We start from the raw sequence: 26,203 nt of genomic DNA, 5'->3' as shown, positions 1-26,203 counted from the left end.
ATACCTCCCAGCTTTGTATCATCCGCAAACTCTATTAGCACACTCCCACTTTTTGTGCCGAGGTCAGTAATAAAAAGATTAAATAAGATTGGCCCCAAAACCGATCCCTGAGGAACTCCACTGGTAACCTCCCTCCAGCCTGACAGTTCACCTTTCAGTATGACCCACTGTAGTCTCCCCTTTAACCAATTCCTTATCCACCTTTCAATTTTCATATTGATCCCCATCTTTTCCAATTTAACTAATAATTCCCCATGTGGCACCTTATCAAATGCCTTACTGAAATCTAGGTAAATTAGATCCACTGTGTTTCCTTTGTCTAAAAAATCTGTTACTTTCTCAAAGAAGGAGATCAGGTTGGTTTGGCACGATGTACCTTTTGTAAAACCGTGTTGTATTTTGTCCCATGTAAATTTGACCTCAATGTCCTTAACTATTTTCTCCTTCAGAATTGTTTCCAAGACCTTGCATACTACAGATGTCAAACTAACAGGCCTGTAGTTATCCGGATCACTTTTTTTCCCCTTTCTTAAAAATAGGAACTATGTTAGCAATTCTCCAGGCACATAGTTTACAACCCCTGAGTTTACAGATTCATTAAAAATTCTTGTTAATGGGCTTGCAATTTCATGTGCCAATTCCTTTAATATTCTTGGATGAAGATTATCTGGGCTCCCCGATTTAGTCCCATTAAGCTGTTCGAGTTTCGCTTCTACCTTCTACCATTATCCCTAAGCTCCTCATTAGCCTCATTAAAGACTGAGACAAAGTATTTGTTTAGATATTGGGCCATGCCTAGTTTATCCTTGACCTCCACTCCATCCTCAGTATTTAGTGGTCCCACTTCTTATTTCTGTGTTTTCTTCTTATTTATATGGCTATAGAACCTTTTACTATTGGTTTTAATTCCCTTTGCAAGGTCCAACTCTACTTGACTTTATCCTTTTTCACTTTATCCCTACATGTTCTGACCTCAATAAGGTAGCTTTCCTTGCTGATCCCTCCCATCTTCCACTCCCTGTATGATTTCTGATTTTTTTTAATCACCTCCCTGAGATGTTTGCTCATCCAACTTGGTCTATAACTCCTGCCAATGCATTTTTCCCCCTTTCTTGGGATGCAGGCTTCCGATAGCTTCCGCAGCTTTGACTTGAAGTAATCCCAAGCCTTCTCTGCCTTTAGATCCATAAATTCTTCAGTCTCATCCACTTTCCTAACTAATTTCCTTAATTTTTGAAAATCAGCCAGTCCTCACTACTCACGAAAACCAAATCTAAAATGGCATCCTCTCTCGTTGGTTCAGCAACTACTTGATGAAGGAATCCATCAGCTATCTCATTTAGGAAAATCTGAGCCCTATTATTATTACTAGCACTTGGCCTCCAGTCTATATCTGGGAAGTTAAAGTCTCCCACGATCATGCAGTTTCCATTAGTATTTACTTCATTAAAAACATTAAAGAGGGCTCTATCCACATCCAAATTAGATCCCGGAGGTCTTTAGCACACCCCAAGCACTATCACAGGGGAGGCTCTAGTAGTTTTCTTCCCCAATGTGATTTTTGCCTAGACAGACTCTGTCTTATCCATTCCATCGCTTCTTATTTCTTTACATTCTACCTCATCTTTGATATACAATGCTACTCCACCACCTTTACCTTTATTTCTGTCTTTCCTAAACAGCACACACCCTTCAATAGCTGTAGTCCAGTCATGACGACTATTCCACCATGTTTCTGTTATCCCTATAATACCTGGTTTCACTTCCTGCACCAGTAGCTCTAGTTCCTCCATTTTGTTACCTGGGCTCCTCACATTAGTGTACAAACATCTTATTTTTTGCTGTTTGGCCTCGCTCACATTCTTTACCTGATTAGGTACGGACATTCTACAGCCAGTATGACCTATTAGACTGGTATCCAGACTGCCCTTCCTCCTTATGTCCATTCTTCTACCCACGGCTGTATCCTTTCTTACTTTGTTTTCTTCCCTCTCTGGTGTGGAGATTACCTGGACATCTCCCAACCATCTCCTCCAAATTCCTAGTTTAAAGCTCTCTTAATCAGTTGTGCCAGCCTGAATCCTAAAAGTCTACTTCCTTCCCTACTCAGATGAAATCCATCCCGAGAGAACTGTCCTCTTTCCATGAATGCCTCCCAGTGGCCATACATCCCCAAACCCTCCTTATAGCACCACTGCCTGAGCCATCTGTTGATAGTCATAATCTTGTCAGACCTTTGTTGCCCTTCTCTAGGAACAGGCAGAATCCCACTGAAGATCACCTGAGCCTCTATTTCCTTAAGCGTCTTCCCCAGCCTGGCGTAGTCTCCCTTGATACGTTCCAGCAAGAATCTACCGGTATCATTTGTTCCCACATGAAGGATGATCAGTGGATTCATTTCCACTCCCTTTAGGATCCTTTTAAACCTCAGGTCCACATCCTATATCTTAGCACCTGGAAGACAGCACACCCTTCTATTCTCTGTATCAGCTCTGGTTACAGGCCTGTCCATTCTACTGTTGACAGGATTAATAGCTTTAATTAGTGATTGGCAGCAAATTGTACCTAAATAAATGATCCATGCACTTAAGTGGAGGTGAAATCCTTGCTATATCGGTGTCAGTTATTAAGTTTGGACCTGAATCTAGAACTTACGTTTTGGGCCCCTTACTGTGAAGTTGAATGAAGTATGTGTATGGTTCAACTCACACTGTCTGTCATGGATTGTGGGGGTGGGGGTTTTCGACAGTTCCTTACTCTTTCCCCTCCCAAGTCACCTGTGCATAAGACCAGTGTTTAATCCAGCTGGGCCCTAGCATGAGGATGGGGCTCTAAAATAATTGAATTTATTCTTTAGGGAAAGGTGGTATGATCCTGGATCAGAAATTGTAAAAATACCATTTAACTGACCAACAAAAATGGGAAAAAAAATCAGACTGGAAAATTATAATCAGAAAAAAACAACAACCACACACAATGGGCTAAATTCACTGCTGCTGTAAGTAGGCCAGTTCTGTTTAAATAAGTGGAGATGTGTCCTCTTTGGAATTGTGCCTGCTCAAGAAGTGAATTTGTCCCTCTGCATACATGTACAGATAGGAGCTGACAAAAACTCTAAAACAATTAAATTTTGAATAAAATGAATCTAATGGGCATAGAGTAGAGTGACAAATAGTCAAGGAAAAGACATTAAAAGATTTCACTGATCTCTCTTTCCAATGGAAACAGTAAAGCAAAGTTTATTTTATTCATTTTCTCTCCCCCCCCTCCCCACACAAACTAACCACATTCAGGTGAGGCTGAGTCACTGTGTGTAGGATAAGGAACAGAAGGGAAACCTGGGAACATGAAATCACTGTCTCTTGTGTTGCTGTTAATGATATATCTGAAGTAATTGTAATGATTAGGCTGAAGCTTCCCACTGTAAGAGAGAAAATGATACAAGGGCATGCAACAGTAGAAAGACAAAACATATTAGAAGAAAGCAGCAAGTTCCGGAGTTTACTATGCTGGGTGGTGTAGGAGAATTGGAGAATTCACTTTTAAAAGATACAAAGACAAGGCTAGTACAATACCGATGCCACGGAACATTTTGTTCAGACAGCCATGTGCAACCAACAATGCCAGCATATACCCGGACTGACATGGGTATGGTCCAGTCTTTCTGAACGACAAAGTGACTGTAAATACAACTTTACATAATCAAGATGAGCTGGCCTGGCATATGTTCACGGATATTTCTGAGGTTGCAGTAGCATTACCTGCCGGCAGGTAAAATTTCACTCAATGTGTCAGGAGTGGGGAAGAGGAGGCTGTCTCGCTCCTCTCCTCCACCCCATCCCACCCCCCATCCTCTTGTGATACGATGGCATACGTTAACACTACAAGCCAGACAGGTGTATAATTGCCAATACCGAATAGGAGGACAAAAGCGATATACACTGTGCTCAGATAAAGGTCACAGATAAAGAATCCAGATGTTCTTGCAGGAGGATAAGTGCGTAGCTAAGTGGATCTGAATCCTTAAAGGCACCAATCTGCACAGAAAACTTGCTATTCTATTTAGCACCTACACCACAAAGATGAGTGCAAAGGGAGTGAATGGGAACAATGGACATGACTGCTTAGAAATTTCTTTTGGGAAAATTCTGCTCACAGTTATACCAATGCAGTACAGTAAAAGTCAGTGGTCTTGCCCTGTTGTAATAGAGAAGAAATGTGCCTTGAGTGGCCACAGCTATATGGATTTTGATTTTACATCAATCATATCTTTGAACATTTCCCCAATAAAGTAAAGGGTACAGTCCTAAAACTTGGCAGATTAAAAGGGCTCAAGAATGTTATGAAAGCACAGCATACTTAGCCTACAATGAGAGATTAAGACAGCTTGGCTAAGACTGAAGCTGGAGAAAGATACTATTTCACCCTAAGCCCTCACAAATGGGCTGTGAATTTGCCTTAGATTGAATGAGAAGCAGATACAGTAACTACGGTGAGCCTGGCAAAAGGTATAAGAGATAAGGATGTGAACATGAATGTACAGTACCAGAGCTAGACATGATAACATAACTAATAAAACAAACATTATACTGCAGGAATCCAAGTTTATTCGTAATGATCTACACAAAATGTGAAATGTGTCTACAGTCTTGGGTTCTCTGAAAGTATGCTAATAGGAATGATACCTCGTTCGCTCTTCAGATCAGAAAGCCATGAAAAGGAATTGACCTGTTCTCTCTGACAGTGAGGCTGCTTTCAGAAACACAAGGGCATTCCCAAGCACACATCTAAATATAATCAGAATCATTTTCCGATGTTTCCTCCTTTAATTTTTAAGTTTTGCTTAATGAGTATTTATTTAGCATTTTTTCCTGACTAAAGCATTTTTAGCAAAATAAGGGATTATTTTAATGCTCTGAACTTTCTTACTGGATCTACAGTATTTCAAAGTAATATCTCAGCTACACTTCTGCAATACTATTATACCCAGACGATGCCCTCATTAACACTGGTGCAAACATACAAAGGCTATATCTACATGTCCAGCTGTGAGGGGAGGGAGGACTGTGTGATTCCCAGCTTAAGAAGACACACTCTGTGAGAACTAGTGCACTAAAAACAGTAGTATAGCAACGGTATCAATGGCAGGGGTGAGCAGCTGCACAGGCTAGCCACTCTGAGTAGAAACCTGTGGGTACATACGCAGAGCGGCTAGCCCATACTGCCATTCACTGCTCCATGCTACCGCTATTTTTAGTGCATTAGCTTGATGAGAGCCAGCTCAGGCATGCCTATTTGAGCTGAGAATCACACCCCTAGCTGCAAGTGTAGAGACAGCCTTAATGTTAATGGCATTGCACAGATTTAACTGAGGGCATCATATGAAGACAATGGATTACACAGGTGTCTCTGAGGGAATCATTTAGTCTGCAGAACCTCTATTATTAATGGTGAAGAAGCATGAGAGGGAAAGAGCTCCTCTTGACAGTCAGAGCCAAGGGTGAGTTTTCAAGAACTGATAGTTAGGGAAAAACAATTAAAACAAAACAAAACACATCTTTTGACCTGCAAACTGAATGCATGTGGTATAGAAATCAGAGAGACACAATGAATAGGGAGTCTTCCAATGCTACTTTACAAAGACACTTTTTAGGACATAATCACACTTCAAGGGACAGGAAACCAGAGGTAACCTTTGGCTAATTCAAGATGTGATATTGCCCAGTCATAAAAAACAACAAATGACTGTATTACTATAAATTTAAAATATTATTCACTCTGTTAAGTGGTTTATATGAACATCAAATACGAAATAATTTAATAAAAAGGAAATTACTTATCTGGAAAATAGAACAAGGGAATCACATCATTATGTGGCATGAAAGAGTGAATTGAAAGGCAAGTGCCAGCCATACTTATTCCTCACTACATATGACCATACCACTACCACCAAGATGACCTAATGCTTGGACAAGTTGAACTTATGGATGACGAAAAGCTGGTTGAAGCTGAACATAAGCAAGACAGATGTGATGCTGGTGGGAAGAGGAAAGTATTTTGAAGAGTTTATAACCCTGATGTAGTCTCTTTTGCATTAAGGTACACGCCATCATATTGGTCAATTTAGTCTATAGTTCAGGAGTTATCTTGGATTCCTCATTGATGCTAAGCTCTCACATAGCAGCATCCATGAAAAACATTTTATACCATCTCTGTTGGCTAGGAGACTCTGTCCCATCCTGGAAGATTTGACACATTTGTCACTGCTTGGGTGGACTACAGTAATGCGATATACCTGGGCATTCCATGCTAAGGAAACTCTCGCTATTGCAGAATGCTGCCGTGTGTCCATTCAGCAACACAGGCTCCTTGAATACTTTTAATCTGTTCTCTAGCTCCTGAAATTAGCTCCCCATAGGATACTGAATCATGTTCAAGGTCTTGGTCCTTATCTTCAAGGTTCTTTCAATGACCTAGATCCAGGAAATCTAAAAGATAAAACTAAAGCTCTCGGATGAGGACTGTGATCAACAATTTTGCTTCTCTTACAAAATAGAACTTTCTACAATAAAAGAGGAGCTCAACAGTGCAGGAGACAAAGTTTTCTCAAGGGCATGGAATGAACTCCCCAGGAACTAATGACTACCACAATCCTCACCACCACACAAAAGGCCAATTTCTTTAACCTTGCCTTCTCTAATATCCACACATAACAATGTGTATATTTAACACAAATGCCTACCAAAACACTTCACTATTCACACTTCTCTCATCCTCTCCACACGGAGAAGAAACAACAGATGACAGATGCTATTTGTGTGCAGTGCTTAATGCACTACTGGATGGTGATGAGCTACTACTGTGATGAGTGCAATAGAACATAAGAACGGCCATACTGGGTCAGACCAATGGTCCATCTAGCCCAGTATCCTGTCTTCTGACAGTGGCCAGTGCCAGGCACCCCAGAGGGAATGAACAGAACAGGTAATCATCAAGTGATCCATCCCCTGTCGCCCATTCACAGTTCTAGCAAACCTTGCAAATAGATGACCTCAAACAGAATAAAATAACATTTGACAAGTGTCCGAGTTCTTTCTTCCATAAAAAACATGCAGAAGTATTTTCAAAATATTTCTTTTGTGCACTTTATTGCTTAATAGATCAGAATTAAGGATTATGGACATGATTCAGGAAAGCATCCCTATTATCACATGCTAAAGCCCGGATTAAAAGCTTAAGCATGTGCTTTATTGTTTTCCTGTTTCAGGTCCTATGACAGTAGATAGTGTATAAAACAGAAGATGTGTGATACATTTTGAATAACTGAATCCATGTGTAAAAATCAGAAAGCAGCCTAAAGTATAGTATTTGTTCAGAGGGTTTTCTTCCCAACTGCTGTTCAAAAACCTTACACTAGTTTTTACTATACAATGATTCAAGTGAAATAATGAAATCTTATCAGTATTAGATGGAAAATTTCATACAATGTAAAACTCTGTGGTATAGCAACCTTTGCACCCATAACATCTGTGAGGTTGTATATTCTAACAAAAGTAATGATTATCTGTGCTAAGAAGTCATACTTTACATGAATACAATCTTCATAACGTCACCTTTTGTAGAATTCTTTTCTGAATCATTGATGTATGGTGGGAAGTTTTGCTCTCTTTAAATTGAGTTCTTCAAGGTGATATTTTAGCTTAGGATATTTTGAAAGGAATTTTATTGGTTTTATACATTAAAGATGCACATCTGTTCCAAAATGTGAGTATTTATAATATTAAGTTTATAACACAACAGAAGTGGGGACTCACTGATTTTTCTATATTACCATTTTTATGCTCATTAGTTTATTGGAAAAATAGAATATTTTAATCCTTTAATTTTAAGCCCTGAGTCCTCAGGTCAAATGACCCCCCTTCCCACACCCACACACACACACACACTCCTCCATCTCCCAACTCCCCAAAATAAAAACTCCATCGCTTTAATCTCAGCCAGAAGGGAACTTTCTGAATCTGATATATGAGAAACACATATACTGATGTTTTGAGTTCCTTGGATTGGAAGTACTAGCAGAAGTTCAAAGCTGTATAATTATTTATGCCTCAAGTGTCTTAGACCTAAAAGGACAGAACAAGTGGAAACCAATGTCAAATTGAGTTTGCATTCTTTGGCAAATACTCTGCTCACAGTCCTCCAGCTTCTCTCACTGAAAGACGGAGCAACCACACTGATTCATAGAAGTGCAGTCAGTTGATATATGATTTTTTTAAAGCAATGCCTCAGAGGGATATATAGCCAGAGAAGGTGGTTTTAAAATCTAACCATCAGATCTGAAATACCTATGCTCCCTGGAAGCACAGGCTTAAATCCCGCCAGGTTCAACTCATCCTTTCATCTTTCTGAGGTAGATTAAATTCCATGTAGCTTATTATACAGTGGTCTTTCATAAAAAATTAAAAAAACCAAAGCCCTGTGTACGCTACATGATATTAAATATGAAATGTCATGTTTCCTAAGAATAAGTCCTCATGTCCCGAGATCATTTGATATGAACTGCACATCCCACAGAACAGCTCAGCAGAGCTTGTTTTATTTATTTTATTTTTTTAACCTTTCATGACAGGTCAGCCTCTCTCTTTGCTAGTAGTGACTTGCTGTGCAACCAGCGTCTGTGCAGAATTCAGGACAAAAAAAGGAGGCAGGTATTTTCTCCAGCTTTTTTAAGTCACTCAAAGCCATTATTCTAAACTATTAACATTTCAAGAAAGATAATTTTTAAAAGAAAAATCCCCTTCTCGTTATGAACCCACTCCTGCAAACCCTTATTCATGTCAGCAAAGTCCAATGATTGGGCATACAGTGACCAAAACATCAACTTTCTTGTATATTGTATAAAACCAGAGATAAAATTTCAAAATTATATCATTTCCTTTCAACAAAACAATTCAAAATACCATCTTTTCACCTGAGCTTTTAATTTACGTGTGACCTTGAAAGGAAGTCAGTCTACAGCCATACCTGAAAAGATTTCAAAATAGAGTAGCAAAATGTGTTTATGTAACATCATGACCCTGGGTGAAGTGTTCACAGTGGGGATTGAACTTGAGACCTCTGGTTCTAAAAATATGAGTCTCCTCTTCATGAGCTGAAAGATGGGCTACAAGGATGATCCGAGGATTGGAAAACCTGTCTTATGAAAGGAGACTCAAAGAGCTTGGCTTGTTTAGCCTAACCAAAAGAAGGCTGAGAGGAGGTATGATTGCTCTTTATAAATATATCAGAGGGATAAATACCACGGAGGGAGAAGAATTATTTAAGCTCAGTACCAGTGTGGACACAAGAACAAATGGATATAAACTGGTCATCCAGAAGTTTAGACTTGAAATTAGACAAAGGTTTCTAACGGTCAGAGTGAATTTCTGGAATAGCCTTCCAAGGGGAGCAGTGGGGGCAGAAGACATATATGGCTTCAAGACTGAGCTTGATATGTTTATGGAGGGGATGGTATGATTGAATAGCCTAATTTTGGCAATTAATTGATCTTTGACTATTAGCGGTAAATATGCCCAATGGCCTGTGATGGGACACTAGGTAGGGTGAGATCTGAGTTACTACAGAGAATTCTTTTGTCTGGCTGGTGAGTCTTCTCCACATGCTCAGGGTTCAGCTGATCCCCATATTTGGGGTCGGGAAGGAATTTTCCTCCAGGACAGATCGGAAGAGGCCCTGGAGGTTTTTCGCCTCCCTCTGCATCATGGGGCACGGGTCACTTGCTGGAGGATTCTCTGTACCTTGAAGTCTTTAAACCATGAGTTGAGGACTTCAATAGCTCAGACATAAGTCAGGGGTTGGTGGGTGAGATTCTGTGGCCTGCATTGTGCAGGAGGTCAGACTAGATGATCATAATGGTCCCTTCTGACCTTAAAGTCTATGAGCTCAGGGATTCATAAGAATGACATCACTTTTGTTGTTCTTCCTTTTACTTGTTTGTAATAGAAATTGATATTGTGTACAATAAACCTTAACAGATCCATCCAAAGCTACTAAAGTATAGCCAGTATTTGTGATAAGGCAAAATGAAAATGTCTTAATAATCGTTACATCTAAACTTGGAGAGAATTTGAGATTCAGACATACGAAATGGTATAACTGATTAAACTGTGTGTGTCAAATGATTCTGTTTATCTTGCTTTTTACTTAATGCAATGAGTGCTGGTGAGCTGTCAAATTCTGTTTGATGTACTGCACTTTTGTAAAGAGTACAACACATTATTTTATTATTTCCTTATACATGTTATCCATTGAAAGCAATACACTTTCCATTATTTTGCACTAATGGTATTTGCTTTTTATCTAATTTGCAGTCAGAAGAATTATTACTTGCTTCTGGCTTTCTGAAAGATTTGTTGACTTATACATCTCTACCAACTGGACTACATGGTTTCGTGCCTTAGACCTTTATATTTTGCTTTGATTTGGGTTTCTCTACTGTCTTCATAGTGATCTGGCAGAGAAAGAGAGAGAGATGAGAGTTGCATGAAGCTAACAGAAATGTGTTATATACGTTCAGCTGCAGCTTGCATCTATAACCTTCTCTTTACACTGAAAATGTTCACAGTTCAGAACAAGTTCAGTCACAGTTCTCTGAACCTAGGCATCATATTTTTTAAACCACACACACACACACATACACACACACACAAAAGTGAGGTCATTGAAATCCAGAAGAAAGGTAGATTTGTTCTTTTTCAAATTCCCTGCATGCCCACCTTCCTCTGAGATCACTGTCCTGCCCAGCTATTATTAAGGTCCATAAGAGGCTTGTGAATATCAAGAGAATCTGAGCCTCCCCTCACTCACAAAGAAAGCCTAACCCTTTATGATTGGTGGCAAATCGTCTAGCCATCAAAAGGAAAAATTTAAATTTAATTACATTAATAAAATTAATAAATTTAAATGTAATTTAAAAAGGATATCAACACAGAACAACTAATATGGATCAGTGAATAGATTAAAAGAAAGATAAAGGAATATATGTATATAAACATACATAATATAGTTGCCACTGCTGCTGAAACTTTATATATAAGAAAAAAAACTGCACTAACTGGTGAATAGATAGATATAATTTTGAGCAGCTAGCAGCCCAAAACAATTGTAATTTTAGGGATGCCAGCTGTGCTACTGTATGCAAGATAGCATACCCTATATTTCAAGATGTGGAAGCAAGGGGTAAGCCCTCCTTCAAGATTCATTTCAGCTGCTTATTGCTAATGTTGAATCACAAGGTTTAGCTGATGTGCCATCAACATGCTTTCATGCTACAGCTTGGTCAGATGCTTTCTCCAAACTGAATGTAGTGGCTAGAATCTTACACATTTCACAAAATAGTCATAGTGTATTATCAGTCCTGCAGTTCTCAATGCAGGTATGTGAGGGAGGAGCCTTTTTACATGTTAAAAAAGGGTGTGTGTGTGTGCATACAGGCTTTTAAGACACTGCTATATTTGTCACATAACACAATTCCACAATATTAGCATTATCAAGGGGAAGTTTTACAGAAAGCTATGGCCAATAACAGAAAGAATACCAAAAACATAGACATGAAATCTGCAATTCAGGTTCACCTTAGTAGCCAGATGAGATTATTTAAATGTTCCTGCTATTGACACAGAAAGAAAGATACATCTTGGGGCAAAAAAGCAAAGAAAATATGCTAAGACGTACTACTCCAATTTATTGAGGACAACTCAGTTCTTTGTCTATATTTGCAACACTAGGAGTTGACTTGCTGAAGGTTCACGAAACTAAGGCTCCCAACTGGGAAGGGTAACTGCATGGGAAAATCCTGGTATCCAGTTCATTTCAGTATCAGGGCCAGAATCTCCTATATTTTCAACCTCACTCTACTTCTGACCTAAATAATCAAATCAACGCTGCTGCGGGGAAGTCCTGTGAGTGAACTATGGGGCTAAATTCTAAGATTTGATCGAATTTAGAGGAGGCATTATAAATTAGCCCTGTAAAGTGCTGTAGCAAGGCTTACACAAAAGTTCAAAACTAATTAGTAGAATACAACCGAGGAAATTTTCTACAAAAACTTTCCCCCACTTATCAACATTACCATTGTACTTTGCTCTTCTCAGAGAAGATCTGGCAGGAGGCCCAGAGGGACATACACGTATGTATTCAAGATGACATCCATAATACTATGTGGTAAGGCCACCTGTGTCAAAGTTAGGGTGGATGATCAAATGTTCCCATGGATTCCAAATGAGCCTTACTTCTCAGAACAAACCATCTTTTTTGGACAATCATTTGTTTACTGAAAATCAAATAAAATGAATACACATATTTTGAGTTTTTTACCTACGTAGTCCAGCTAGGAACATCAAAGTGTTTGTTTGGATCAGGCACTGTGCAGTTCTGTGAACTCTTCTTTTGGATACAAAACCAGTACTGTGTCAGCACATAGGCTGAAAACAAAACAGAAACAGAGGGGAAATTAATAAAATACACACAAGATGCAGAAAACAACAGCATAGGTGAAGTTTAGGCTATGACGCTAAAGCTAACCCTACTAATACTTAGCGCTTACATAGCAGTTTATGCGCCTGATTCTGATATCGCTGTCAACAGTTTCATACCAGAGGCATCCACTGAGCTAGATTCTCTAGTGTTTAAAGACAGGTTTGAGCTAATCCACTAACACAAAGTTGTTCTAAAGTTGGTTTACCCCATCTCAGTGTAGCAAGGTCCTTGGGTCACAAAGAGCTACCAGAGCATTGCCAGCATATGCCTCAGTCTCCAGCTGCCTGCAGCTGGCGCATAGGATATACCCCGGAGAAGTGGGTGTCCCATAGTGTCTGTATATGATTTCTGGTTGGCTATGGCCCAAGTAGAGAGTGAGTCTTCAGATTGCTTTAACCTGTACCAGTGCATATCAGTCCCAGATGACAGTCTAGTACATTGATTACTCCTGCTTTACACTGGCGTGAAATAGATCAGAATCTACAGGTCTACAGGTATTCGAAGTGTGCTAGGAACATTTGCTAACAAATACTTACAATGGCACTGTGGGGCATGCAAGAAAGTGTCCCCATTTTACAGATGGTGAAATGATCTAGTCACAACCACCAGAGTACTTTGTGCACCTTATAAATGTTAATGTATTTATCCTCAAAACACCCCTTTGAGACAGAAAAATATTATCCTCATTTTACTGCCGAAGAACTGAGTCACAGAAAGATTCATTTACTTGGCCAAGACAGTCTTAACCACAAGAGAGGCACAGAGAGGTGTTGCATGCCCAGAACCCCACACTGACTAAGTGGCAGAGCCACAGATAGAATTTAGACCCCCAACTCTGGACTCTTCCTCCAAACCACACTTCACTCCCTTTGGAACTTGCTGCTTAGAAAAGCTGGGGTTTATTATGAATTTGCACATCTCAAATGAAAGAAGGCAATGCACTGCATGCATTACATCTTACAGACGTATCTAGTTTCATCTCTCTTTATAAAACTGAAACAACAACAAAAAAGTTTAAAAACACTCAGAAATATAATATATAGAACTCTCCTGCCAAAGAGGAAAATCCCTGTAGTAAGTTGTGAACCAGCAGGAATACCCACTGGCTAACACCTTCCATTTTATAATGTATAATTAGTACAAATTGGAATCAGGTGTCATCATTATCCCATCTATCACACAGCATTGCAGGCTAAGGTTTCAATAACCCCGTCTGTAACTTTTCCACAGAAATATGATTCCAATCAGATGCTCTGTGTGCTGGCTCACTGCCTCTTCCCCCACCCCTTTGGCACAGCAACAGAACTCAGTTCTTATTGTTGCAATATGGGGAAAGTCAGACAACAGAGACATCACTGGGTTTATTGGACAATCAGCTTCTGTGGAAGAGTTACTGAAGAATTATAGCACAGTGATTGAGATTACAATCTGCTCTTCCTTTGTGGAGGAAGAAGTTAATAATGTCCCACATTTACTGTATATGCCAGTAGCAGCTCCCGTCATACAGAACTTAAACTAATACACAAACTAATCTCAGGAATCTCTTCACCTACTAGTCAACCTAGCATCTTTCGGGAGGGAATGCAGCTCCTGTTTAACCATGCACTACAAAGCAGTGTAATATTTTAGGGATGGGAATGAAGATGAACACCCTTATCCAATTAAAACAGAAGTGGTAATTTTAAGGAAAGAGAATGGAATTATATAAAATGGAATTTAACCAAGAAGCCAGAATGTATATTCCCTCACTTGCAAAGAGTACTGTGTAATCACTGATAACTAATAGTCTGGACCTCAATTTTACATCTCATTTCATGAGAGAACTTTCAGTAGGCACTTTTTAACACAACTTTAGCATTAATTCAACACTCAGATGGAAATGCAACACCTACTGAATGGCTTGCTCCACCCCCTGAAGCAGCCAGATGTTTATTCTTTGAAGGTCTAGCATCCAAACACAGCATCCATCTCACCGCTGCTCAGTTTGAGAGATTTGAGTGAACTGTGCACAAAAGCTGCAGCTGAGCTGACAGAAGAACGTAAGTAAAACATGGTGAGGGAGAGGAGAGTTCATGGATCTCACACCTGCCAGTGCAATCCACACTCATTTGGTGTGGCGCTCTGTTCCACAATGTGGTGGCTAGGCCACATATAGATATTCATAAGGCTGCTACAGCCCCAGCTAAGAGAGTTGAGGCTCATATATTTGGAGCCCTAGGTCCTAAATTCAAGCCCTGATGCTGATAACCTGATGTAACTAGAGCTGGGCAAAATTTTTCAGCTGCAATTTTTTTCCAGTAAAAAAAAATTAAGGTTTGGTGACACAGAAACATTTCACAGTTTCGTTTCTGATTCACCAAATTGTTTGTGTAAAAAACTAAAAGAAAAGAGCCCAAAGTCCAAATGTTTCATTTAAAAAAAAAGGAGTACTTGTGGCACCTTAGAGACTAACCAATTTATTTGAGCATAAGCTTTCATGAGCTACAGCTCACTCATGCTCAGATAAATTGGTCAGTCTCTAAGGTGCCACAAGTACTCCTTTTCTTTTTGCGAATACAGACTAACACGGCTGTTACTCTGAAAAAAGTTTCATTTAGAGATTTTTGAAATGACATTTAAATTCTTTCATTCAAAATGGCTTCTTGTTTCAAAATTCCCTTCAGTTTTAGTTAACAAACATTAAAACACTTGAAATAAAAGCAAAATGTTTTGATTCACTGAAATTTGAAAAAAAAAATCATGTTGGGGTCAACCTCATTTATTTTTTCAGAGCTGTCAGTGAACTGAAAAATTAGTTATGCAGACAGCTCTTGGCATAACATCTGCACTTTGCTAATTCATCTTGCTATTAAAACAATAACCTTCCTAAGATGTGCCAAACTATTATTTTTTTATTTATTTTGTATACCTTCCTGGAAATAGACAACATTGCAGATATTGAACTGACATTACACATAATGATAACCAAGAGACTATGATGGGAATTCATCAGCTGGAACATTAATTCTTCATCTGAACTTGTACAGGGCAAGTCATGCAAAGGGGTGTTTACATGGCTTGATGGAAAATGCTATTAAGTATTTACATTGTCTGTAAAGCAAAAAAAATATTTTGCGTCACTAGACAAATCACATTTCTGGATGTACCTTGGATATTGTTACAAAAGTGCTTAATTAAGGATTAATTTTTTTAGTCACTGAAAAGATTAAATGATCACAATAATTAAAGCGGGTTAAATATTGAAGAACAGAATTTTATTGCAACAATTTATCCTTCATTAGTTTATTAAGTAATTAGTCATTAATACATTTGTTCATTATCAGACTAGCTTTATACACTACTGTAGGTCAGTGAATTATAATGCTTCTGCCACGGGGTTTAGAGCTGAAGAAGTGGAGCTCTCACTGGGTAAAGCTGATGGAGTCCGTAATCTGGTATCCATTCTAGGATACTCCATGATAGTGTCCTCCGGATACTCCATGGTAGTGTCCTCCTCTTCAGTTGTGCTAGATAAGGGTGGATAAGCCCCACAAGGCCCCTGCACGTGTTTGATGGTGGATTTTGGTTCTTTCATCTGTGTGAGTTTACCTCCCACCCAGGGAAGAAGGAAGCTTGCTTGCTCTGCCATCTGAGCACTTGGTCTGGCTGGCCGCTTAGCCAGCTGCTCATTCTGCTCATCACCTTGCCAGCTGCTCATTCTGCTCGCTGCCTTGCCAGCTGCACATTTCGCTTGCCAGTCACCTTCTGCCACCTGCCTCTCTGCTGTGACCTCTTGGGCTTCCCAAGGTCAGTCTCTAGGGCTTCCACACAGCTCTTAGTGATTTTCAGCTCTTAGGCTAGGCAGAAACCCTGTCCCACCACAAAAAGAAAAGGAGTACTTGTGGCACCTTAGAGACTAACCAATTTATTTGAGCATGAGCTTTCGTGAGCTACACTTCACTTCATCGGATGCATACCGTGGAAACTGCAGAAGACATTATATACACACACAGACCATGAAACAATACCTCCTCCCACCCCACTGTCCTGCTGGTAATAGCTTATCTAAAGTGATCATCAAGTTAGGCCATTTCCAGCACAAATCCAGATTTTCTCACCCTCCCCCCCCCACACACACAAACTCACTCTCCTGCTAGTAATAGCCCATCCAAAGTGACCACTCTCTTCGCAATGTGTATGATAATCAAGGTGGGTCATTTCCTGCACAAATCCAGGTTCTCTCACTCCCTGACCCCCTCCAAAAACCACACACACAAACTCACTCTCCTGCTGCTAATAGCTTATCCAAAGTGACCACTCTCCCTACAATGTGCATGATAATCAAGGTGGGCCATTTCCAGCACAAATCCAGGTTTTCTCACCCCTCCACCCCCATACACACACAAACTCACTCTCCTGCTGGTAATAGCTCATCCAAAGTGACCACTCTCCCTACAATGTGCATGGTAATCAAGGTGGGCCATTTCCAGCACAAATCCAGGCTCTCTCACCCCTCCCCCCCACCCCAGGAAACACACACACACACACAAACTCACTCTCCTGCTGACAATAGCTCATCCAAACTGACCACTCTCCAAGTTTAAATCCAAGTTTAACCAGAACATCGGGGGGGGGGGAGGAAGGAAAAAACAAGGGGAAATAGGCTACCTTGCATAATGACTTATTGTAAGAAAGCTTGACAGAGATCTTGTAGGTGTTTGTCTCTGTCTGAGGGGTTGGAGCAAATGTGGTTGTATCGCAGAGCTTGGCTGTAGACGATGGATCGTGTGGTGTGGTCAGGGTGAAAGCTGGAGGCATGTAGGTAGGAATAGCGGTCAGTAGGTTTCCGGTATAGGGTGGTGTTTATGTGACCATTGTTTATTAGCACTGTAGTGTCCAGGAAGTGGATCTCTTGTGTGGACTGGACCAGGCTGAGGTTGATGGTGGGATGGAAATTGTTGAAATCATGGTGGAATTCCTCAAGGGCTTCTTTTCCATGGGTCCAGATGATGAAGATGTCATCAATATAGCGCAAGTAGAGTAGGGGCTTTAGGGGACGAGAGCTGAGGAAGCGTTGTTCTAAATCAGCCATAAACTTGGAGAGTGGTCAGTTTGGATGAGCTATTGCCAGCAGGAGAGTGAGTTTGTGTGTGTGTGTGTGTGTGTGTTTGCCGGGGTGGGGGGTGAGAAAGCCTGGATTTGTGCTGGAAATGGCCCACCTTGATTATCATGCACATTGTAGGGAGAGTGGTCACTTTGGATAAGCTATTAGCAGCAGGAGAGTGAGTTTGTGTGTGTGGTTTTTGGAGGGGGGTGAGGGAGTGAGAGAACCTGGATTTGTGCAGGAAATGGCCCACCTTAATTATCATACACATTGCGAAGAGAGTGGTCACTTTGGATAAGCTATTACCAGCAGGAGAGTGAGTTTGTGTGTGTGGGGGCGGGGCGGAGGGTGAGAAAACCTGGATTTGTGCTGGAAATGGCCCAACTTGATGATCACTTTAGATAAGCTATTACCAGCAGGACAGTGGGGTGGGAGGAGGTATTGTTTCATGATCTCTGTGTGTATATAATGTCTTCTGCAGTTTCCACGGTATGCATCCGATGAAGTGAGCTGTAGCTCACGAAAGCTCATGCTCAAATAAATTGGTTAGTCTCTAAGGTGCCACAAGTACTCCTTTTCTTTTTGCGAATACAGACTAACAGGGCTGCTACTCTGAAACCTGTCTTTTAACAGTGTGGAAGAACAGGTTAGACCAGATAAGGGACCCTGAGGGAGAATCCACTCCTCCTGGCTAGGATACCTGTCCCTACCCCCCTTACTTTCATGGAGTCTGGCATTCAAGCCCCTGTCTTAGCAAGTCCCTTTCAATCAGGACCAGCTCAGCAAAGTTCTGCTCCCCTTTAGTCATACAATAAATATAACAACATTGATAACATTTTGATACCTCTGCATTTGGCATTACAAGTGATTTGTAACCCAAAACCAGCCAAAGTTGATCACTTGGAGCTACACAGCTTCTGTCTGCTAGACATCTACGCAGATTAGATGTATTCATGTAAATACAGTTTGCTCCTAAGTCTTTCCCCTTCCCCAACTAGCTGTCAGAGGAGAATTCATTCAGACCCTGCTTACATTTCTATTTGGTCAGTTCTATTCATAAAGGATCATTAGAAGAGAAAATGATATAATGTGATTCTGAGGTCTTCTTAATATGTTCATTTTTCTATTATGATGGCTTTTTCCCCTTTCCAAGAGTCATTTTCTATGTATAAACTATTTTCTGAATACCGATGTTGTGTATATTAGAAAGGTTACTTGCTGACATGGATACGTTCATTGTATTCATTAGAGATATTGTTAAAAGCCAAAAATATATGTTTGGATTTTGGAAACACTGAAGTGATTGGATGATTGAAAATAGGGACTTCAGACAGTCCAAGGGCCTGACTATAAAATTGGGATCCAGATCCTGAATTAGGGCCTACTCCAGCTTCACTGAAACTATTGGAAGTTTTGCCTCGTCTTCACTGGAAGCAGGAATGAGACCTTAGTATCCAACTTTGGTACAAAATTCAAGTATGCTCTGATCCAGGGTTTTGGCTTTAATATCTCTAATTTATAATGAAATAAACAGCATCACTGTAACTCCTTACTAAATTTATCACCTTGTTGCAGTGTGTTTGCTATTATGTAAACTCTATTAGCAATGAAATAACCATATTAGTTAGCTAGTGATGTATAAACCTCAAAAATTCATACGGTTGGTTCAGATAATCACTCAAAAATTTCATCTCATCTGAACTAATAAAAACTCTTTCATTTGCAAAACTGTAGTCTCACAGGAGATTACTAGTACTTCCTGCTTCTAGAGATACTTCAAGCATAGCCATTCGAGAAGGAACTGAACATTTTTGTTACTGATTCAGACCAAACCTAGGCCTGTAAAACTGAAAAAATAATGAGGAGAAAAGATTACTCTTCTTTAAACCTAGCAATATGTTCTGTTTTGATTTCTGAGTAAAAGTTGGTTATTATTTTATTCAAACCTGTTTGCAGATTGAATCTTGTCACTAACAGATTGTCGGATCCATTCGAGACATAATGAAGAAAGAATGGATGTTTCTCACCCAGATGTATGAAAAAAAGTCAGGAGATCTGGAAGTGAGACTATTGTGTTTCTGCATGAAAAGGATGAACACAGTTTGTTTGCACCACTTATCTGTGACATAATACTTCACCATTCCTTATGCTGGCCATTCTGCAGGCAGCTGAGAAATGGCTGTATTAGGGCTGGAGTCCTCTCAGTCAGAATTGAGCCAGAATTTTCAGTGGGGAAAGAGCAGTAAGGGTTGTACAGTCTCACCCATTTAGCCATGCCTGACTGTGTCAGGTGTTCCATTGAAACAGAGTTGCAAAGGGAAATACTAAAAGTGAGCAAAGGCTGAAAGACTGGGCCCTGAATTCTGAGATAACACAACAAACAAATATTGTGACAGATCACCTTTCATAAGTCTATAATTCATATCTGATATTGGGTGATATATAGTTAGGGGGTACTACAAAGTAAAATAAAGCCCTATCTCTTAAAGAGAATACCAAGCTAGATTCAGGTTGAAAACCCATCTATGACCATTACAACATAAAAACAGCCATACTGGGTCAGACCAATGGTCTATCTAGCCCAGTATCCTGTCTTCCAGTAGTGGCCAATGCCAGATGCTCCAGAGGAAATGAACAGACAAGGCAATTATTGAGTGATCCATCCCCTGTTGTCCACTCCCAGTTTCTGGCAGTCAGAGGTTAGAGATACCCAGAGCATGGACTTGCATCCCTGACCATCTTGCATCCCCATTATAGCTTTGGCCTTCACAACATCCCTGAGTTCCACAGGTTGACAGTGCATTGTGTGAAGAAGTACTTCCTTTTCTTTGTTTTAAACCTGATGCCTATTAACGACATTGGGTGCCCTGCCACCCTGGTTCTTGTGTTATGTAAAGGAGTAAATAACACTTTCTTATTCACTTTCTCCACACTATTCATGATTTTGTAGACCTCTATCATATCCCCCCCCCCCCTTAGGTGAAAAAGCTGAAAAGTTCCAGTCTTTTTAATCTCTTCTCATATGGAAGCTGGTCCATACCCCTAACCATTTTTGTTGCCATTCTCTGTACCTTCTCCAATTCTTATATAGCTTTTTGAGATGGGGCAACCAGAACTGCATGCAATATTGAAGGCATGGGTGTACCATGGCTTTATATAGTGGCATTATTATATTTACTGTCTTACCTATCCCTTTCCTAATGGTTCCTAACATTGTGAGCTTTTTTGACTGTTGCTGCATGTTGAGTGGATGTTTTCAGAGAACTACCCATAATGACTCCAAGACCGCTTTCTTGAGTGGTAATAGCTAAATTAGATCCTATCATTTTGAATGTATAATTGGGATTATGTTTTCCAATGTGCATTACTTTGTATTTATCAACATTGAATTTCATCTGCCATTCTGTTGCCCAGTCATCCAGTTTTGTGAGATCCCTTTGCAACTCTTTGCTGTCTGTTGCGACTTAACTATCTTAAATAATTTTATATTGTCTGCAAATGTTGCCACCTTACTGCTTACCCCTTTTTTCCCAGATCATTTATGAATATGTTGAACAGCACTGGTCCCAGTACAGATCCATGGGAGACACTGCTATTCATCTCTTTCCATTCTTAAAATGGACCATTTATTCCTACCCTTTGTTTCCTGTCTTTTAACCAATTACTGAATCCATTAACATATAAAAGAATGGTTGTTAGACTAGAGCAGTGGTTCCCAAACTTTTTCCACTGCTTGTGCAGGGAAAGCCCCTGGCGGGCCAGCCGGTTTGTTTACCTGCCACATTCACAGGTTCGGCCAATTGCGGCTCCCAGTGGCCGTGGTTCGTTGCTCCAGGCCAATGGCAGCTGCTGGAAGCGGCAGCCAGTACGTCCCTTGGCCCGCGCCGCTTCCAGCAGCTCCCATTGGCCTGGAGCAGCGAACTGCGGCCACTGGGAGCCGTGATCGGCCGAACTGGCAGACTTTCCCTGCACAAGCGGCGGAACAAGTTTGGGAACCACTGGTCAATGGGATTCTTTGCATATGTAAGGCCTGCAAACCTGATCTCTTACATTTTTTTGATAAAATTCTAATTGAGACTGAAATGACACAAAGGTCTTTAAATGGAAGTGCTCCTTATTAGGGAAGGTATTATTATGGGTGTAATATTTCTGTCTTCATTTGCTATGATAATAAGATGCCATTTTGGCTCTACATTGTGAAATTGATTTCTATACCTCCTTTGTTCACATATTAATATATCACAAAGCAGGTTTTCTTTCTGTCAGAGACTTCAAATTCCATGTACGTCTCTCTGGTCTAGGCTTGATAGACAATTATATAAGTTAAATGTTGTCTTTTCTTTCCATTTATTACCAGTTACATATGTAAATGTGAATGTAAATTCTAGGGAATCAACTGATTTCACAGCTAGGTTTTCCTTTCTAAAAATTTAGATATTTTCTGACTAGTAGTGAAAGAAAATAATGAATATTCTTCTCAATACTTATTAGGGGAGATTCTAATTTTCATCTATTTATTTTCTATAATTTGTCAGGACTCCAGTGAAAGAATCCATTATAAAACAAAAACTGCTATAAATCTTCTAAACAGCCTCCTTTGTGATTGTATATGCTTACAGCTAAACCCATACACCAAACGGGATTTCTAAAGTCCTATGGGTATAGATCTAATGGCCAAAAAGAAATACGTACAAGAAATACGTGTGAAGCTCTGAGGCTTCTATTTTCTGTGGTATTGAAAGGGCATAAAATCTTTTTGATCTCTGGAGCTTCTGGTGTAAAGAAAGCTGCAGGCTGAGAAACATATCTTTAACTGGATCGCATTAGGAAGAGGTTATGGATCATTCTGGACAAGGACATCCAAGTTAATGTTAAGCGACTGCAAAAACAAGTCTATACCACAACAGAGGGAAGAAAATCTTCCAAGACCTGGTTCAGGATCAGAAATTTCCTGATGTGAATAGTTTTTTAATATTTTCATATTTGTAGTATTTGTTTTGTTTTTCTGCCATAAGGAAAATGGTTCACAAAACAGATTTTTTTCTTGTACTGTCAGCCTCAGGATTGGAATATAGCAAGTTTTCAAATGCCAGCTGTATATCCATATTCCAGTCAACACAGGACAGAAGTAGATAGGAGTGCTTCAACTTTTTCAACTCTATAGAAATATGCAGGTTCGTAAGTAACTCAGCTTTGAGTTAAATTGCACTTACTGACTTAAAGAGCGAACGCTGCTCATGAATTTGGGGAAGCAGAGTGTGGATGAAAGTATTGTATAGAAACCGATTAAAATGGAGAGACAAAAAAGAAAACCAAACTGATCACGAATTTCTAGAGGTTCATTACAGATACAGCACCAAAATACTACATAACTGCATGAAAGATTCTAGGCTATGTCATTGGCCTGGACTTGCAACTTAAAGCTTGAAGAGTAAATGTTTCAAATGGACTTTTAGAGTCACATAAGAAGAGTCTAGATCATAAATTTGTTATGGACATAAACCTCAATTTATCTTCTTGTATGGACTAACATCCATATTTGGGCTTATACACCAGCATTCCCTGCACAGCATTCATTCATCCCATTTTCTATTTAGGTTTGGATCCCTTTCCTTACTTCTGTAATCTTTGGAGAATGGGAGAGGAGGAAGGAAAGATGATAGAAGGCCTACAGCCTTCTCAATCCTCCTTTTTTGTCCATCTGATGAGATTAAGTTGTTACCCCTTTCTCCTCAGGAGACAGCAGATGGCAAATCCCCATATCTTCTAGAAGGAGAAGCAAGGCACCTAATATTGACTAGTGCCAGCTAGTACTGAAATTGAGAAGGGCTACGAATTAACGAATTATGCTTAGTGCTAGGCTACAGGTTAATAACTAGGGATTATGGGGTGTCTGAGCCCTAGATCATTGCTCACAAAGAAAGACAGTGGGCGCTTGTTTGCCAGTCATACTCCACTGTGGTGTGGCAAATTCTGTTTCCATAAAGTTTTATTGTGATTGAAGGAGCAGAGATTGTGCTAGGTGACCCCCTGAGAAGCCTGCTTAGGGGAAGTAGACACTCAGTATCCCCCTGAAGAACAGAGAACACACAGGCCCCAGGACTGGAGATTGGGAGTGGGTACAGGCCATGACTCTACCACCCAGAAAACAATAAGAATAAAAAATGGTCCCAAAATCCGCAGGAGGGTGTTATGTTCACAGCATACACACGGAGAAATTAGGAGAAAAAAAAACCATAAAATGCTCTTTCTGGAGGCCACAGTGTAACACTACTTTATTCCTTAGAATTTAGAACAACAACACACAAGAACTCAGAGACACAAAGCAGAACGCGCCCTAAAACAGAGGGGCACAACCCAACCAAATTTACTCCAGGCTGAGAAATTTTGAATTATAGCTTATAATTTTAATATAGCTTTCTATACACCACAGGGGAAGGGCTGCACTGAGAAAATCTGAATTAATATAGCTCTAAATTCAAAGAGTTTTCATGTAACAGTCTATTTATTGCTAACCCTAGAAACCGCAGGTTTCACATAGCTGTATTTAAAATACAGTTAAAGTACAATAAAGTATAATATGTAAAAATGTCACATTCTTATATAAGAATCTCTACTTCCTTAGGTCATCAAGTCAAATCTCAAATTTGTGTGAAAAATATTCTCACTTAACTAACACAAAAAGATTCCACTATTGTTAGCCCTGCAAAAAACTATTGGAGAACAAACCAAATTATTTTTTGCCTCATACAGCTTCCAACAAAACTGATTTCTAATTTCTAACTGAGAAATCTTAATTACTGAAGATGACACTGAGGGAAAAACAATGGAAATTGATTTTCAGATGCCAAGTTGAGTTTGTAATCTGATCAAGTTAGCTATGGAACCACTGGCAAAGAATGAATATGGAGCCCCATATGATTTTTAGAGTCCTCTTTGAGACTATAACTTTAAACTGCTTTGCGACTGCTCTTTAAACAAACTGGAGTGAAAAATTTGCAGCATATTTCATAGCTATAGTATAATGTCAGCAGAATGAATGCTACAGTTGAAGACTGAGACTTGCTTCTCATTTTAAGACGAATTTTGGATTCTCACTCTAGCTGGGCCAAAATTCAACAAATCTGCCTGATTTTTTTCATTATTCTTCTAGATGTCCTTATTTGTTTATTGTTAAGGTTTGGAAGGTGGGGAACAGAGTTGAATCTAATGAGGCCTTCATGAGATAAGACAAGATGGGAAAAAATACCTCAGAAGTTCAAGTTTTAGAGAGAGAGAGACAGAAAGAGTGCTTTATATCTCCAAACTGCAAACTCCACATTTGTTTTAATGAAGGATAGCACCTTTGACATTTTATTGAAAAATCTGGGTGGCTATTTTAGAATTATTCAGTCAGATTTTATGGATGTATAATAGCTCAGTATGGTCCAGTGCCAGTCTACATGATCTGATATGATAATTGCAACATCCAAAAGTGAACAAAAGCACAAGAGGAAAGCAAAGAGCAATGCAACAGAAAAGGCAACTATTAGGAGGGTACAGGAATATGTATACTTAACCTAGCCACCCTCTATTTTAATATTCATTTTATATACCTATATTATACTAATTTTACAGACTTTCAGAATATAAGTGAAAGTATCTTAGATTTTCTATATTTATGTAGTCTCTGACTCCTATAGGTACTTACTGATGTGTCACTTACAGCACCTTACACATCACCTCTGAATATGCCCCTCTGATTTTCTCCTCAGGTATCAATATTATCCATTAACCACACTAAAAATAAGAATCACTTCACACACCAATTCACTTTTAAGGATTATCAACTCCTCATGGATTCTGAATATTACAAACCAAGCATGGACTCTGGCAGTAGTTTACAATATATTACTATTTCACATATGAGGAGAGAAAGATATTCCATCTTTCATAATGAACAGTGTAGATCAATGTGTATAGAAGGCAATTGCTAAAAAGTTTTTTTTTTATTAAGAAAATTTCTAGGAAAAAAAATCTTTGTTAAAATTAAATTTGTAATTACACATACCTTAAAAGAAGATTATAGTGAAAAAGAAAAGAGAAAGCCAGGAAATTCAGTTTTATGTTTACAGTGGGTGGCGGTAAAAAGTCAATGTTTACACTCTGTTATTACACAGTGGTATCTAATTTACCAGTTATTTCCTTTACATATTTCAGTCATACCTTACTCTGTTTGTGGATTCTACAAAAAACACATATTCCCATCTACCCATCCATTCTTTTAGGTCTCACAACCCCACATACAGCCATATATCCATCCTGACCCTTTCCAGTCTGCAAGTTCTGACTGCAGGCCCCATTAAATGAAAGAAGCTACGCAGGCAAACAGGCTAATCTTAACCCCCTTCCACGTACAGCAGAAGAAAGAATGGAAGTTGATATGAGCAAACATTGTACTCCTTTTTTTATTGTCATTGGAAGCTATTCAGTGGGATTAAATATGTTCATGCCCTCATTATCTATACCCATTATTTCATTAGGGTGTGTTGGTGGGATGGAGGGGAGGGATACCCTAGTAAACATGGCCTCAACTTCCCATTG

The 26,203-nt window shown here is 39.5% G+C and overlaps 1 protein-coding gene across 3 annotated transcripts in view; it reads right to left on the bottom strand.

The window, feature by feature from the left end:
- The window catches only part of CHRM3 (cholinergic receptor muscarinic 3), a gene marked incomplete at its 3' end in the record, with an annotated part of 322,380 nt that overhangs the window by 175,400 nt on the left and 120,777 nt on the right, over nt 1-26,203 (bottom strand). For 2 of the 3 annotated variants that reach the window (XM_084625192.1, XM_084625191.1), the window contains exon 3: nt 12,376-12,482. In XM_084625192.1, the coding sequence (XP_084481318.1) occupies nt 12,376-12,398 (23 nt within the window). In that variant the 5' untranslated portion in view covers nt 12,399-12,482. Of the gene's footprint in view, nt 1-10,422; nt 10,511-12,375; nt 12,483-26,203 lie in introns of those variants that run through there. The other variant, XR_014711184.1, reaches the window with a different exon arrangement.

The sequence above is a fragment of the Lepidochelys olivacea genome, assembly GCF_965140295.1.
Source record: "Lepidochelys olivacea isolate rLepOli2 genome assembly, chromosome: 3".
In the NCBI taxonomy this organism is placed as follows: Eukaryota; Metazoa; Chordata; order Testudines; family Cheloniidae; genus Lepidochelys; species Lepidochelys olivacea.
Note: the sequence above shows the minus strand (reverse complement) of the source record. Positions and strands in the feature narration are given on the sequence as shown.